Source organism: Patiria miniata, unplaced genomic scaffold (assembly GCF_015706575.1).
Source record: "Patiria miniata isolate m_02_andy unplaced genomic scaffold, ASM1570657v1 HiC_scaffold_7, whole genome shotgun sequence".
NCBI classification, from domain to species: domain Eukaryota; kingdom Metazoa; phylum Echinodermata; class Asteroidea; order Valvatida; family Asterinidae; genus Patiria; species Patiria miniata.
The window spans coordinates 23609780-23623590 of NW_024037074.1; the positions used below are offsets into that span (position 1 = coordinate 23609780).

Sequence of the window (13811 nt, forward strand, 5' to 3'; positions counted from 1 at the left end):
GTGTTTCAGGCTTTTTATTGATATATTTTTTAGTAGTGTTTCAGGCTTTTTATTGATTATTTTTTAGTAGTGTTTCAGGCTTTTTATTGATGGCATCTCTGAGAACCACACATCGTCCCGAAAGAGATTTCCACTTGGCGTTACCGCAACCTTCACTAGTTTGTTCCAAATGTAAAAGGGTAAACGCCCCGGTATACAAGTAATACAGCAGTAATGACACCCATACAGCTTAAGTTTTGTGAATAAAACTCTTTTAATCCCTCATGTGAGAAACTTATTACATGTATGAACCTGAAGTCTGGATTTACAGCTTGTTAATCGTGACCTTCCTGATCTTAAAAGTGAGTCAACTGATAGAAGATTTTAAATATTCCTTTCAAAATCTCAAGGAAGAAATCTTACACTTGTTATTTCGCAAAATATCAGCGCTATAAAGGACAGTGGTTCACAAGTATGAAACTAGCCAATTCAAATTTAAACGTCTTGTGGTTTTTCATGCTACATGTACCGAAGAGTTAAATTTAACACACACAAGAAAAAGTCAATCAACACATTATTAAACAAAACTCCAGAAATTACATTAGCTTCTTCATATTAAAGTTGGGTTTCAAAATCAAAGGCTATAACTTCCCTTGCCTTATGCAAAGCAACCTAACGTAAATAACATACATTTTTGTATTACATGTAGCTTTGAAAAATCATAGTAATTTACAGTATTACTAACAGCTAAATCAGACACACTTTTTGAATGCACACAATGAACAGGTGAGGTGAAATTGAAACTTGGCTAGGGAGTTTTACCAAATTCACTATCGATCAATTTTTGTGTGTTTTTTTGTGGACTGTTACAGGGCGTTTTCAACACATTGCAACTTTCTGTCTCATTTAATAAAAAAAAGAGCCAGGGATTTTTTTCATGCAAAATCTTTGAAGATCTACCGAGTGTACATGTACACACAATTGTAGGTTTAGCAGCCAGTGCCACAAAGTGAGATGGTAATATGGCTGTAATGTTATTTATAGCTGGAATTCTTCTCAAATGATGTCAACAAGCGTCACTTCAGATGTCCATCGTGGGTCCTCTTCTCACTCAACCAAATCAATCCTACAAAGCATAAACATAAAAAATACATTGGAATGGAAAGACAATTCTGCATAAGAAATTAAAGTATTTAACCCCAACTCCCTAGGCCTTTTTGCTGGGATGTAGCCTCAATCCTGCAAAATCCTCCATTATTTCTTGAATATGGTCTGTGGAGGGGTGACCGCTGCCTGAATCCTGCAAAATCCTGCGGCAGTGAATGTCAGTAGGTTGAGGCTTGGCCAGTGACATCCTGGAGCAGTACGGAGGATTTCAAGCATAATCCAGACCTATATTTATGCATGGCTGAGCAAAAAAAACACAAGGTCCGGCCCAAGACCTTGACAAAGTGCATCCTTCGAAATCAGTAATGCACTTTTGCCATGTAACCTCAATCCTCCAAATTCCTTCACTTTGGCAAAGAGGATTTTGGAGGATTCAGGGCCGTTAGGGTTAATGGCTAAATCCGGACTTGTACATTGTAACGACTAGCGATACTTACTGGATAATTATGAACAAAAACCATACTAAGTTGCCAGGTCGTCTACTTCTTCAGGAGCTGGTGGCGAACCAGGATGAAAGGAGCAGCAAACGCTGAGCCAAAGAAGACTGTCATTATTCCGAGCAGACGCCATTTCTTGTGGATGTTGAATGGCATATTCTGTTGGGTCAACAATCCAATTTTAATATCGTTAATGCGTTTCATTTTTTTTATTTGACCAAAATTTGCGGAAGAATGATTACAGAATATCAAGGCCAGCAAAAAGGAAGAGAAGATACTTTTGTTATTAAACCAATAATTTCACATTTTGATCAAACTAATCAATGCATTGGTATTTACTGGCTTAGAGTCAGTAAAATGACCACTGCCTCTGAAATGACTGACTCCACTCTTCTCTTCAGACAGTTTGAGGACTGGGTTTTTTTGGGGGGGGGGGGTTTCGAAATCTGAGGATTTTTTTTGGGGGGGGGGTATGATGAAAATGAGTGGAATTTAAATGGAAAAGGCGATTCGTAGAACTCGTCCTAGTTACTTGGACTAATGTTAAAGTGCTTAAACTGTATGATTGATTGATATTAATGATAATGAGACTGGTCATGGTCTGAACTTTCTAAGTACTGGCTAAATAGAAATATCCTCGATCCTCCTATTTCTGCACAGATAAGGCTTTGCAACCAAGTAGCTTAAAAATAGCAAAGCAACCGCTCTTTTCCTCAACAAAACTTATATTGTTTGGCTTACGATCATCCACCGCACCGATTAACACAGCGAAATCTCTTTATTTGTGGCAGTAAGCGGGGATTCCAAAGCACGCAGTTTTGGCGTTGAAGAAAAGAATCCTGCCTAATTCTGCGCAGGGGACGCTTCATGAAAAATATGTGCTGTCCGGGCCATGTAACTCAATATAAACATTTTTTTTAATAACTTAGATTTGTTGGCTTTAGGAAAATATATTTGCTGAGCTTTTCAAACATATTTTCTTTCTTTTTTCAATGCCAATACACTTTTCGTAATTTCAAGATTATTTTCAATATCCCATTTTGGAGATTTATACAAAGGCCTATATTTACATATTTACATAAATAGATAGATACATATTTACCTATTAAATGTAGATCCCAATGATATTGTTATTCTGATCATCCCAATCAACAGAGACAGTTTTTAAGATGTCAGATTTTAAAACTTATGACCAAAAAAATTCCAAAATAATATAACAAATGTGTCTTTTTAGTTGCGCCGTAAGTTTTTAGTTGTAGAAACTGCAAATTCTTATCTATGACATCTTCACTATAATACTGACGATATTGGGAGACCAAGAAAGGTCACCTTTCGGTCATATTTTTGAAGTTCTGCAGGCCCGGAAGCATTTGCCTGCATTTGTACTTAAAATGCCAATGTTTTTCATTTTTTTTTGCCTGAATTCCTGGTAAAGCCTTCAATTTCCACATTTTCTTTCGGATGCTGATTAAAGTTCGTGCATCAAAGGATATGATCCCAGTGAAAGGGTTAGTAGGCCCCTATGTCATTTTTTAGGATGTAGGATGCACGCCTTGCAAATTATAACTTAAAGGCGAGTGCGCAGAAATACTTCAATATTTTTCTATGATAAATTTGACTTTTTACTAGACTTTCTGATGGCTGATAGTGATAGGTCACTAGAGGGAAAAATTAGTGATGGCCAGATGTGGGAATATGTCCAGAAATTGGACAACTGCAAATTAATGGCTCCTGCGCTAGCGCTGCATTGCTGCTTGCAACTTGCAGGTTTTACAACTCGTGAACTTTAATTTACCTCGAAGTTTAGGGGTCAAAATGACAAATTTACAAATCTTACACTGCCTGGTCCTTCACCGTAGCCCGCTCTTCTAATCACTGAAGTGCTGAAATTCCTTCGAACAACTGTAGATAGCCGTGCCAAAGCCATTTTCGGGAGATTTCTAGACGTCTTTCTTCGGTGACCCTCCGTAAATTGTGCACGTCCGTAATCGTATTCCTTTTTACATTGCGCCCAATTTTTATTTCGCCGATAAAGCTAAAGAAACACAAAACAAATAATTCGCCCAAACGTGCTCGACTCGGCGTTAAATGCGCCCAATAAACTGATAAAGGGCGCCCTCTTCTGTCACGGATATCTCATTTTCACGTGGGACTAGACTGCGGCAAAGCTCCATCAAAGTAGTACACATTTTCTCCGTTATTAGAAAAATTTCCACATTGAGAGATGTCTCAAAATGAAGTTGACCACGACCCTGAGGATGTGGAGTCGAATTCCACCGTGCCTAAAGCAAAGAAACACGACAGTGGAGCGGCAGATCTTGAGAGAGTTACGGACTATGCTGAAGAAAAAGAGATCACTGGACAACGACTGAGCAATGTGTGTGTTGGATATTTAAATTCCCTTTGTCAACATAATTGGCAGTTCTTACTGACATGACTGAACTTCATTTTGGGAATAAATTTGTATTGGTTATTTATGTATAGGCCTACTGTTTATGGGCGTCGCGAGGGGGGGGGCAAGGGGGGGCACTTGCCCCCCCCCCCCCTGGAAAAGCAAAAAAAAAAAAAAAAAAAAAAAAAAAGAAGAAAAAAAAAAAAAAAAAAAAAGAGGCGCAAAGACAAAGTGGTGTAAATCTAATGAGTTGGGGGGGGGGGCAAAATGTCCCTGCCCCCCTCTAAAACTGATAAATTGAGAATGTGTTGAGAAATACAAGCATTTTTTGGCAAAATTTTTTTTTGCCCCCCCTCTAGAAAAAATCCTGGCGACGCCCATGCTACTGTCTAATGCTTTGCAACTTTGTTCTGTTCAGTAACTTGTGGGTAGATAACTTTTCATGTAACCCAGCAGCGTAGGCAGGTCCCAAAAAAAATTGCGACTGCAACTCACCCCAAACTTGCCTGGAATAACCATTTCACTGGTCCTCGAAGTAAAAAACGATCAACGATGAAGATTCAGCCTACAATTGCAGTGAAAAAAGGAGGAATAACCGCTAACCTGACAACCTTGCAGGCATGGCCAGGACTGCAATTGGTTTGTGCACACACAAAAATTGTGTACAATGAATGGCGGTCGATTACCATGCACAGCGCGCTGGTACTAGTCGTTTTTGCCGGCTGCGCGCGCTGGCTGTTGGACATGACGTCACGCGGAAGCGTAACACCTGATGACTGTTTCATGTACTATCGGTTGCCGTTCCAGTACCGCAGCTGTGATGCGAGTGATAAACCTCATATTAGTGCATGAAACAGTCATCGGGTGTTACGCTTCCGCAATTTTTTTTGGGACCTGCCTACGCTGCTGAGTTACGTGAAAGCCCTAAATGACAACCCAATGATAAAATTTAGGGCTGGGTAACTCCAGCTAGGGTAGGCCTATATATTTAGTCCATTGGCCTTGCTACTGGCACCATGGCCTTGCGCCCTTGGTAAGCCGTACACGGCCGGCCATGATACAAAAATGTGTGGAAAGAGCTGTTGCTAGGGTAGCAGACAATCAATCAAGATTTGAATTATTTTTCCACTTGATAATCGCCCAAATTATATTTAAAAAAAAAAAAACATTGAATTCCGTACCTTTCCGCACCTGTAATTTCGGGCAGAATTCAGACGGCGTCCAATTGCCATATTCCTGTAATCTTCTTGAGGTCATGGGCCATGATACTGGTGCTTTGCACTGATGCCATTTGGCTGCCGATTAGAACAACAGAACGATGCACACAAAATTTTTTTTTTTTCAATTTGTTTATCAAAATCTGTGATTGAAACCTAAAACTGTAGGTATTAAAGATGTCATTCATGACAAAAAATTAACATTACATTTTGACAAAATGTTCACCAAAATGTTCACCATTACACAATAATGCTCAGCACGACTTAATACCCTTTTTTGTGGAGCAGGTCACATATTGTCGTCTTTCGAATTTTCAAATTGATAATTTTTTCCTTGTTCATTGGTAGGCATTGGCAGCCCTGGACCAGAGGATGTCAAAGGAAAGATCAGAGAAGATAGAAAGGTAACAAGATCAAAGAGAAAGTGTTAGGGAACGTCTCGAAAGTCGGAACGCTCGGAACATTCCACTGGGGAACATTGGTTTGGGAATGGCCTGTTCCAGTTGGGAACACGCTGGGAACACAGCGCGTTCCTGATGGAAACACACAGAGTTCTTAACCCTAACTCCCCACTGAGTTTTACTCAGAACAGTACCAAGTCCACCAAAATCCATCACTGACTCTGCTTCACCTAATGCTTCAGGACCAAATCCACCAAAATCCACCGCTGCTATACATTGTAGGTGGATTTTGATGGACTTGGTTCTCATAGCTTGCCTATCAAAATCCCCTCAGAATGGGGGGGATGGATTTTGATGGAGTTTGGAAGGTTTGGGCAAAAGGAGCGTTTCATACGGAACGGGAACGTTCCGACTTTTGAGACGTTCCCTAAGTTGCGTCAGTCATCTGTAAATCTCATAATTCAGTCATTTCAGTGCACAAAGTTGGATTGACCATGGCATACCTTGCTTTATGTTTCCAGCCCCATGTGTATTGTGAAGTTAAAGGGAATGTACATCATTGGCTTTTGCTGTAATTTTAAGAAATGAACTATTTGAGAGGTTAGTATAATAGATCAAATATTGTTACACTGACATTTTTGAAGTTTGGTGTTCGAAAAGGTTGGAAAAACCAAGAAAAACAAAAATGTTCAAGTAGTCTGGTTCCCTGACTCCACAAAAGATAAAATGGATAAATTTATAGATGATGGAAAATTGTAAGGCAAGGGAACCAGTCTAGCTGGCCTGCACCCGTTCATGAACATGTAACCAATAGCAAACAAAATTTGGACTGAAAACAATGGTAAATTTTGAGCAGTAGTTGAAAAATAGTTAGGTTTTTCCAACGCTGGTCGGCTGACCACCGTTGGAAATGTTTACAAAAATACCATTTTCTTGAAAATGACTTCACACCAGGTGCCATTATTTTACAAGATGCTTGAGACTGTCATTTACCAACATCATAGTAAGGTATTTCGTAAAAACTTGGTAGTTTTATTTTTCGATGTTTGCAAATGTTGTATATTCCCTTTAATTGCATTTTGCTGTAATTCTGTCTAATAAGGCACATTTTCTGTTGTTAAAAGAGTTAACCAGTGTTCCTGCCCTCCTTATCAATGCAGTTTGTATTATTTTTCAAAGGAAATGTTTCTTTGTGAAAAAAATAATTGCCAACTCTGTGATTGTTTTTACAGAGAGCGAGAATTAGCCAAAGTCGTCATCAAGAAAGCAGATGTAGACCTGATTGTAAGTGTCCTATTTTGCTGGTCCCAGAGGGCCAGTCTAGTGTCCTCTTCGTACCTATCTCACGACTGACTGACTGACTGACTGACTGACTGACTGCCCCTTGTGACCTCGACTAGTTGTAGACTGGTGAAGAGATCCAGGCGATGTTGTCATTTATGATTACTCTGTAACACCAATGATTGGGTTAAACCCAACCCATTGTGCAGACCGCATGCATGAAAAAACTTTTTCCATTGTTTGCGTCATATTGAGCATGCATGCTTTTAGCTTAAACATGACATAAACAGTTGAAAAGGACTAGTGTGTTTGCTGCCACCAACGTCTCAAAAGGCTCCCATTGATTTGGAATGGCTGTTCCATTTTTGCAATCTGGGACCAACTCTACTAGGCTTGTCGTGTCTTTTTTTCGCACCATTATGCCACATAAACATCAAAGCGTGTAGTGTAACACAATGTCTTGCAGTATTTCCTTCTGGTTTAAACAGTATACAATGAAAGGGTATTGACTTTTATTGAGCCCAAGATGAAGCTGAGAATTTGACAATGAACCCCAAATTAAGTACAGAGATGAAACTTGCCTAATGCCTATGGGAAAAAAAATTGGAAGATTGGCAAAATTATAATCTGTGTCAGAAATCTGAGTTACACATGTAGATATGTGCAATACACCTTATGCCCAATTTCCGGACACCGTCTCCTGTTTTTATTTTATTTTAGATCCAAACGAAATTATACGATGAGAAAAATTATCAGTGTTTATATAAAATTAAAAAGCCTGAATTACAGTTAGAGTAATGGACTCGTCAGCAAAGAAGTTCACTTCTTACTTGAGAAAGTCGGGGGAATAGTCTGAAAGACAAGGGCATCATTCATGACCAATCAACCAAACTCCACTAGCCTACATGGGAAAAATCAGGCATTATCGTCTTTTTCTTCCATCAACAGCCAGTGAAATTTATCGTTTATGCTCTCTTTGCCATCCTCAAGATCATCATCATGATTTTTAAAGTATCACATTTTGTACAGCTAAATCTGAAACCTCAAAACATGCAACATGTTTCAATTATGTCATATGTTAATGCTTAAAGATATAGTCCATCATTTGTAATGTGTGCATTTTGTTCGTTTGAAGCAACAAAAGTGCTGAAAATCTAATGAAGGATACTGAACAACTAACCTGATGAAGTTTCAGCTCAGCTTCAGCTGTATATTCCGAGAAAAACAGTATTCTAGGATCTCAATTTCAAATCAAAAGTTGCTGAATCATGTTTTGAATTGTAGCTTTACGCGATGTCGCGCACTGATCTGACGAATTATAGCAACCGCGCGCGCCTGTGCGTCGTTCCAATGCTTGCGCGCGCTGCGCCAAATAACAAAACGAAGTACGAATTTAAATTTTCCTAGGGTGCGTCTTAAGATGCACCGTTGGAAAGGCCTTCTTTAGTTGATTACTTCAAAATGATAGCTTGCCAGAAAGATTGATTTCACAGGGAGTTTAGTCCACTTACTGTCTTTCAACCAAGTATGTTTTTTAACAATAATACGCCAGTTACTTTTTCGGATGGCTGCAAATGATGGACTATAGCTTTAAAACTTATTTCCAGACAAGCCGTATTGCGTAAACTGCTCCAATCTAGGCTCACTCACATGTATGTGTGTCTACCATACAATCTGTGCACTGGCGACTGGTAGAACAGATAAAAATTGCGCTCGCAATACAGGTGTCACAGTGCCGTTCAAATTCATTGAAATTTAAGTTAAAAAATCGGACTTTGCGAGGAAAAGATCGTCAGAAAAAAACACATTTTGGGAACAAAATTTGAAAAAGTCGGATTTCCAATTAAAATTGGAAAAGTTTCATCTCTGTTTATAGTAAAGCTTTAAATGACCGTATGTATTTAACAAATGATTTTTTTAGTCATTCTTTTTATAACCCACCTTGGCAGATTCAAGAGCTTGAAATCAGCAGAACAGAAGCTGAGCGCAGCCTGCGAGAAAACAAAGGAAACCTGGTGGAATCCCTGATTGAACTCACAAACTGACGACATCCTGCGCAGTACCTATGACCCATGACCTACCAGGGGCCAGGTTGAAAGTACCCTTGCAGCGTGTTTGTCAGCTTCCAAACGTTGAAACTGACAGGGAATGGTTTTTGTACCGCATTCATCATTACTAAATTATAATAAACAAAGAACAGCCTCTAAGGTACCAGCAATGCATCAAGTCTTTAGACATAATCATTATTGAATCTTGTCGGAACTTTTACATTTGTAAGTAGTTGGTGGATAACGCATGTACATGTAAGGCACACAGTGCTCATTCTTGATAATTTGATTTTAATTAATATCTTTAAATTTTGAGAAAACAATGTTTACGACAGAGTTGTTGAAGTGACAACAATTGGTAGCAATCAGTGGCGGATGCAGGGGGTCTTCCCCTCCCCCCTGCCAGTTACCACAATTTTCTCAAATAAGGCCTTTTTTTCACTTGACAGAGCCCTTCCGCCCTTCGTATTGTTGGACGAGTTAATGTGAAATTCTAAATAACCCACCAACTGTTACCGACGCCAATATGTGACCAAGCTGTCTGTTCGTTTAAGTTGTTAGTTTGGAGTCTCTAAAAGAATTGAAGGAATAATTTTTTTTTTTGGGGGGGGGGTATTTCTCTTGGGGGGGATGCTGTAGTCCTCCTTGCATGTCACTTGAAGCAAGATAAACAGAGAGAATAATTTGCAAATTTTGTGTACATGTATATAGAGTACTAGGAAGTCTATGAGTCCGTTTCGGTGGACCTTCCACTGTCACTGACCATTTGTGACCAAAGACTCATTTCTCTCTTGGGTTTCTTATGAAGAAAGATGCTACGTCTAAAGCTATGCATACACAGCCGGACCTAGCCAAAAATGTATGTTATATCAGAATTTTGTATTAAGAGGAGTGCCGGTCCCATTCATTGCGCACATAAATGCACAGTCAGGACCCAGGCTTTATGTTTGCTGTAACCAAAATTTGTATTAGCAGTGTTGTATTAATGACAGTCAACTCTAGATTCATTGAATGAAACTCACTTTTGAGCATGTAAATTGTATGGTCGAGAGCCTCAACATTGGCATCAATTAGAAATTTATCTTTGTTGTTAAATGTGCAAATGGTCCGTCTCTATAAACCCTAACTCCCTAGGCCTTTTTGCTAGGATGTAGCCTCAATCCTGCAAAACCCTCCAATCAACCTTATGGAAAAATAGCAAATTGCTCCTTTATTTCTTGAATATGGTCTGTGGAGGGGTAACCACTACCTGAATCCTGCAAAATCCTGCAGCTGTCAATATGTTGAGGCTTGGGCAGTACGGAGGATTTCAAGCATAATCCAGGCCTATATTTATGCATGCCTGAGCAAAACAACACAAGGTCCAGCCCAAGACCTTGACAAAGTGCATCTTACGAAATCAGTAACGCACTTTTGCCATGTAACCTCAATCCTCCAAATTCCTCCACTTTGGCAAAGAGGATTTTGAAGGATTCAGGGAGGTTAGGGTTAAATAACTACCTGTGAAAACAACAGCTTTTTCTTTTGGTTAAGTTGGTTATGGGAAGGGGGTAACAGTGGCCAACATATTGTAAAAACATTGTAGTCATTTAGACAATTAAATTCAGATGTCCTGGCGAGAAAAATAAAAAGATCTGAATTCACACAATTATCAAATTTCTCATATATTTTCAAATTTATTTCATGTTCAGTATTAATCTGTCATGGAAATACTTCATAAAACCACTTTTTAGGGAAAGGATGGAAAGCACATGAAATATTTGACTTTTCTGTTTTCTAACGTCTTGTGACATAAAACAAAGTGAAGGATGAACAGAGTTACGCTATTAAAAATTCAATAGAATTTGGGAATAATTTAGTGCATATAAACATCTCTCTGTATATAAGCACGTTTGTTAAAAAAAAAACAGTATATTTTGTGCTTAAATATAACATCTTCAAAATTTCACAATTTATAAAAGAAAACTTCATGCATACCATCATGTTTAAATTCAAATGCGCACACACGTGTTTCAACGTTTGTGGAGTTATGCTAAACTCCGTAATAAAGTTATGACTTACTTTTAACCCTAACCCTGCCAGACGCAGCACAGTGCATCAGGTGGAAAAGTCTGGTGCACTTTGATGGAAAATGCTACCAACACCAGTGCATAAACCAGCCACTTCTGAGACAATGAGAGCTAGTCCCATAGAACAATGCCTCAGTTGTATCCTGCTGCATTGGTGACCACGGACTCTGAGGCAGTTGTGCCTCGAGACTTTTGACCTGATTGATCTTGCTGCACTGGGCAGACTTTGTCTCTTGGGCAAGTGTTGCATGTCGCTGTGTTTGGCAGGGTTTCTAGCCAAAATACCCTGGAGGGTTAGGGAGAAGTCAAATTAGGTTGCATGCATATTATTAAATTATACTTATTAGAATTTGCCAAAGTCCTAATTTGTTTCACATAATTTTGATTTATCGATGGCCTGACAAAAGGCACTAATACGAATGTTGGATTTTTAAGGATCCAGGAAGCTTAATACCAACAAAAATGCTGGGTATCTTTGGGGTTGACCTGTAATTTGAAAAGGCCAAAAAAAAAAGGCTCCGGTTTCTGGTATGCGCTCGTGTCGCCGTAGCCATGCGCGTCGGGATTTTATTTTTTTAAATTTCAATGTCAGATTATGTCTCAAAACCGCCAAACTCACTGGTTTGACTGGAATCCTGCTGCTGCACAATTTTAATGTGTTTTTAGATGAGGTTACGACCGAGTATAAGCTTAATGTTGCCTCTCTGGGCTGCCATATATTTTGCACTAAATTTAGTCGGGCACCATTTGTAGTAGTCAGCCGACATTTGAAAAAGAAAAAAGTAAAAAAATATATAGAAAAGCCGCGTCGCCGCACCACTTTTGGGGCAAGCTCCATACCAGAAACCGAAGATTTTTGTTTTTTGGCCCTAGGCACACAATGAATTTATTTACTGGTCTAGATCATCGGGCCAAAAGTGATCGTCCATGAAGCTGACTCGAAAATCCCGGTCAGGGAAAGCGGAAACTCTCTCCGCCTCCCACTGCCGCTCCACCAGCTTATAGAGATTCATCGTGGCCCTGGCGTCTTCCACAGAGCAGTGCTCGCCCTGCTGAATGGAGTGACCGAAGAGCAGCTTGGTCAGTTTCTTCAGGCCGAGTTGCTGACCGGGACCGACGGTCACCCCGGCTAGTTCCCGCAGGCCCCGGTAGGTGCTGGTGTCGCGGGTGTCCTCCCTCGGGTGGCCGAGCTGGAGGACCTGGATGTCGGACCGCAGCGAGTGACCAATCAGGACCTTCCCCCGTAAGATGTCTGCGATCTGCTGCTGAGCTTCCCTGAAGGGGATCGCGTCCACCATGTGGCGCTTACGGATGCCGCTCCACTGAGTCCTGTAATGAAGGATCTCAACTTCAGGCTTGACGTAATCATCGTACAGAACATTACAGTCATAGTCGACGATGCTGCACCGCCCGAGGGCACTAGTTCTCCCCTGCGGACCCACGCCGACCATTTCGCAATCTAGAGCAATGAGCTTTTCCTTTGGGATCAATCTCCATCCAGCGCTGCCCTCACCATCTTTTGAACCTAAATCTCCACTACTGTCAGAGGCTCTATGAGCAAAGTTGGATGCTTTTTGAAAGGCTGACAAACAGCTACCCCTTCCCTCCTCCAAAAAACCCTTTACCCCGCCTCCAGATGTTGTAGATGATAAGGTCCTGTTGCAATGCCTTATTAGTGTTGTGCTTCCTTCACACAGCTTTTGGTTCACAGACTGTGATTTTAGACCATCCAGGTGAACTCTCTTGGCCTTGTAGTTCAACAGCCTTGTGAGTCTTGTTGGCAGTCTCATCTTTTTCTTTTTCTTGGCTGCCTTCTTTGCTTTGTTCTTCTTGGACCGCTTCCCGAGCTGTTTCAGTGACTGGCCGGCCGGTTGAGCTGGTCTGGAGCCAGACGCACCTTGAGGGCCAGCTTCGTTGCCTTGTCTCGTGGCCTTTGCGGATGGCATGATTGCTTCTGAAGATTAACAAAGAAACAATTTTAAATTGATTGAGAGAAAAATCAGATAACAGTAGGCCTACCAATGACAGCACCAACAATGACCAAATTTAATGACACCCTAACCTTGTGAAAACAACCTTCATTTGTATATTTTCTTGTTATCTAATGCATTGATTGCGTTTGTCCTGACAATTGTCACATACTTTAGAAGGAGGCCCATTTGCTGATTCAGCCAAAACTGAGACAAATGACAGAGAGAAAGTCAGAAACTTTTAGTTTTAGTTTAATATTTTCAATATTCAAATTTCAATAAATTATTCACTGGTGTCGATTTATAAACCCTGCAGCGGATAATGCCCAACAATTACTTAATTTTGCACCAAAAAAATAACTTTATAAAGTTAATTACATGTATAATTTAATATTGGCATTGACAATGACAAGTTAATAACGTGCGGACTACAGTACAATTAGCCCCACTAGTGTGGCCGTCGGTATGCTGCGCTGAACCTAAGTTCAGCGCAGCATACCGACGGCCACAGTAGTGGGGCTACAGTACAGTTAGACTGGGTAGCGCCACCACTTGTCCGAAAATTGGGCATTCCACTTTCTGGTTTACCAAACTTTAGACACAAGATTTAAATGTCGTTTTACGCAATACCCCAAACATCCATACCTCACAGCTAGCTGATCTTCCAACTGGCATTACTAACACTAAGTATTTACGTACCTGCATGTCAATTTTTATATCGCAAACTAATTCGGTTGTTTCACTTGATTGCGAAACGTTCATCGATCATGTCAGTCAGGTGCCATTCTAAAGAATCATATTCAGCATGGCCCCGAAGATACGAGCGTCTAGGATTTTGACTCGCCAAAAG

The 13811-nt window shown here is 40.2% G+C and overlaps 2 protein-coding genes and 1 long non-coding RNA gene across 4 annotated transcripts; 1 reads left to right on the top strand and 2 right to left on the bottom strand.

Moving 5' to 3' along the window:
* Positions 1-229: 229 nt before the first annotated feature.
* On the bottom strand, positions 230-3681 carry LOC119746358. Its single transcript, XR_005273734.1, has 3 exons — positions 3421-3681; positions 1584-1742; positions 230-1105 (listed from the first exon to the last, which is right to left on the bottom strand). It is a non-coding gene; the product is annotated as an uncharacterized LOC119746358 (long non-coding RNA).
* Positions 3682-3724: 43 nt separating this feature from the next.
* Positions 3725-9068, top strand: LOC119746357 (huntingtin-interacting protein K-like). The gene is made up of 4 exons (XM_038223253.1): positions 3725-3960; positions 5541-5596; positions 6826-6877; positions 8824-9068. Exons 1-4 carry the CDS (start codon positions 3808-3810, stop codon positions 8917-8919), a joined length of 357 nt encoding a protein of 118 aa, XP_038079181.1. The 5' UTR covers positions 3725-3807; the 3' UTR covers positions 8920-9068.
* Positions 9069-11836: 2768 nt separating this feature from the next.
* LOC119745702 (apoptosis-enhancing nuclease-like) lies at positions 11837-13760 on the bottom strand. 2 transcript variants are annotated; one of them, XM_038222242.1, is made up of 2 exons: positions 13607-13746; positions 11837-12945 (listed from the first exon to the last, which is right to left on the bottom strand). In XM_038222242.1, the coding sequence occupies exon 2, from the start codon at positions 12935-12937 to the stop codon at positions 11882-11884; it is 1056 nt and encodes a 351-aa protein (XP_038078170.1). In that variant the 5' UTR covers positions 12938-12945; positions 13607-13746; the 3' UTR covers positions 11837-11881. The 2 variants fall into 2 exon arrangements, with proteins under 2 accessions (XP_038078170.1, XP_038078169.1); XM_038222241.1 differs by having other exon boundaries at positions 11838-12945; positions 13661-13760.
* Between the last annotated feature and the right edge of the window lie 51 nt (positions 13761-13811).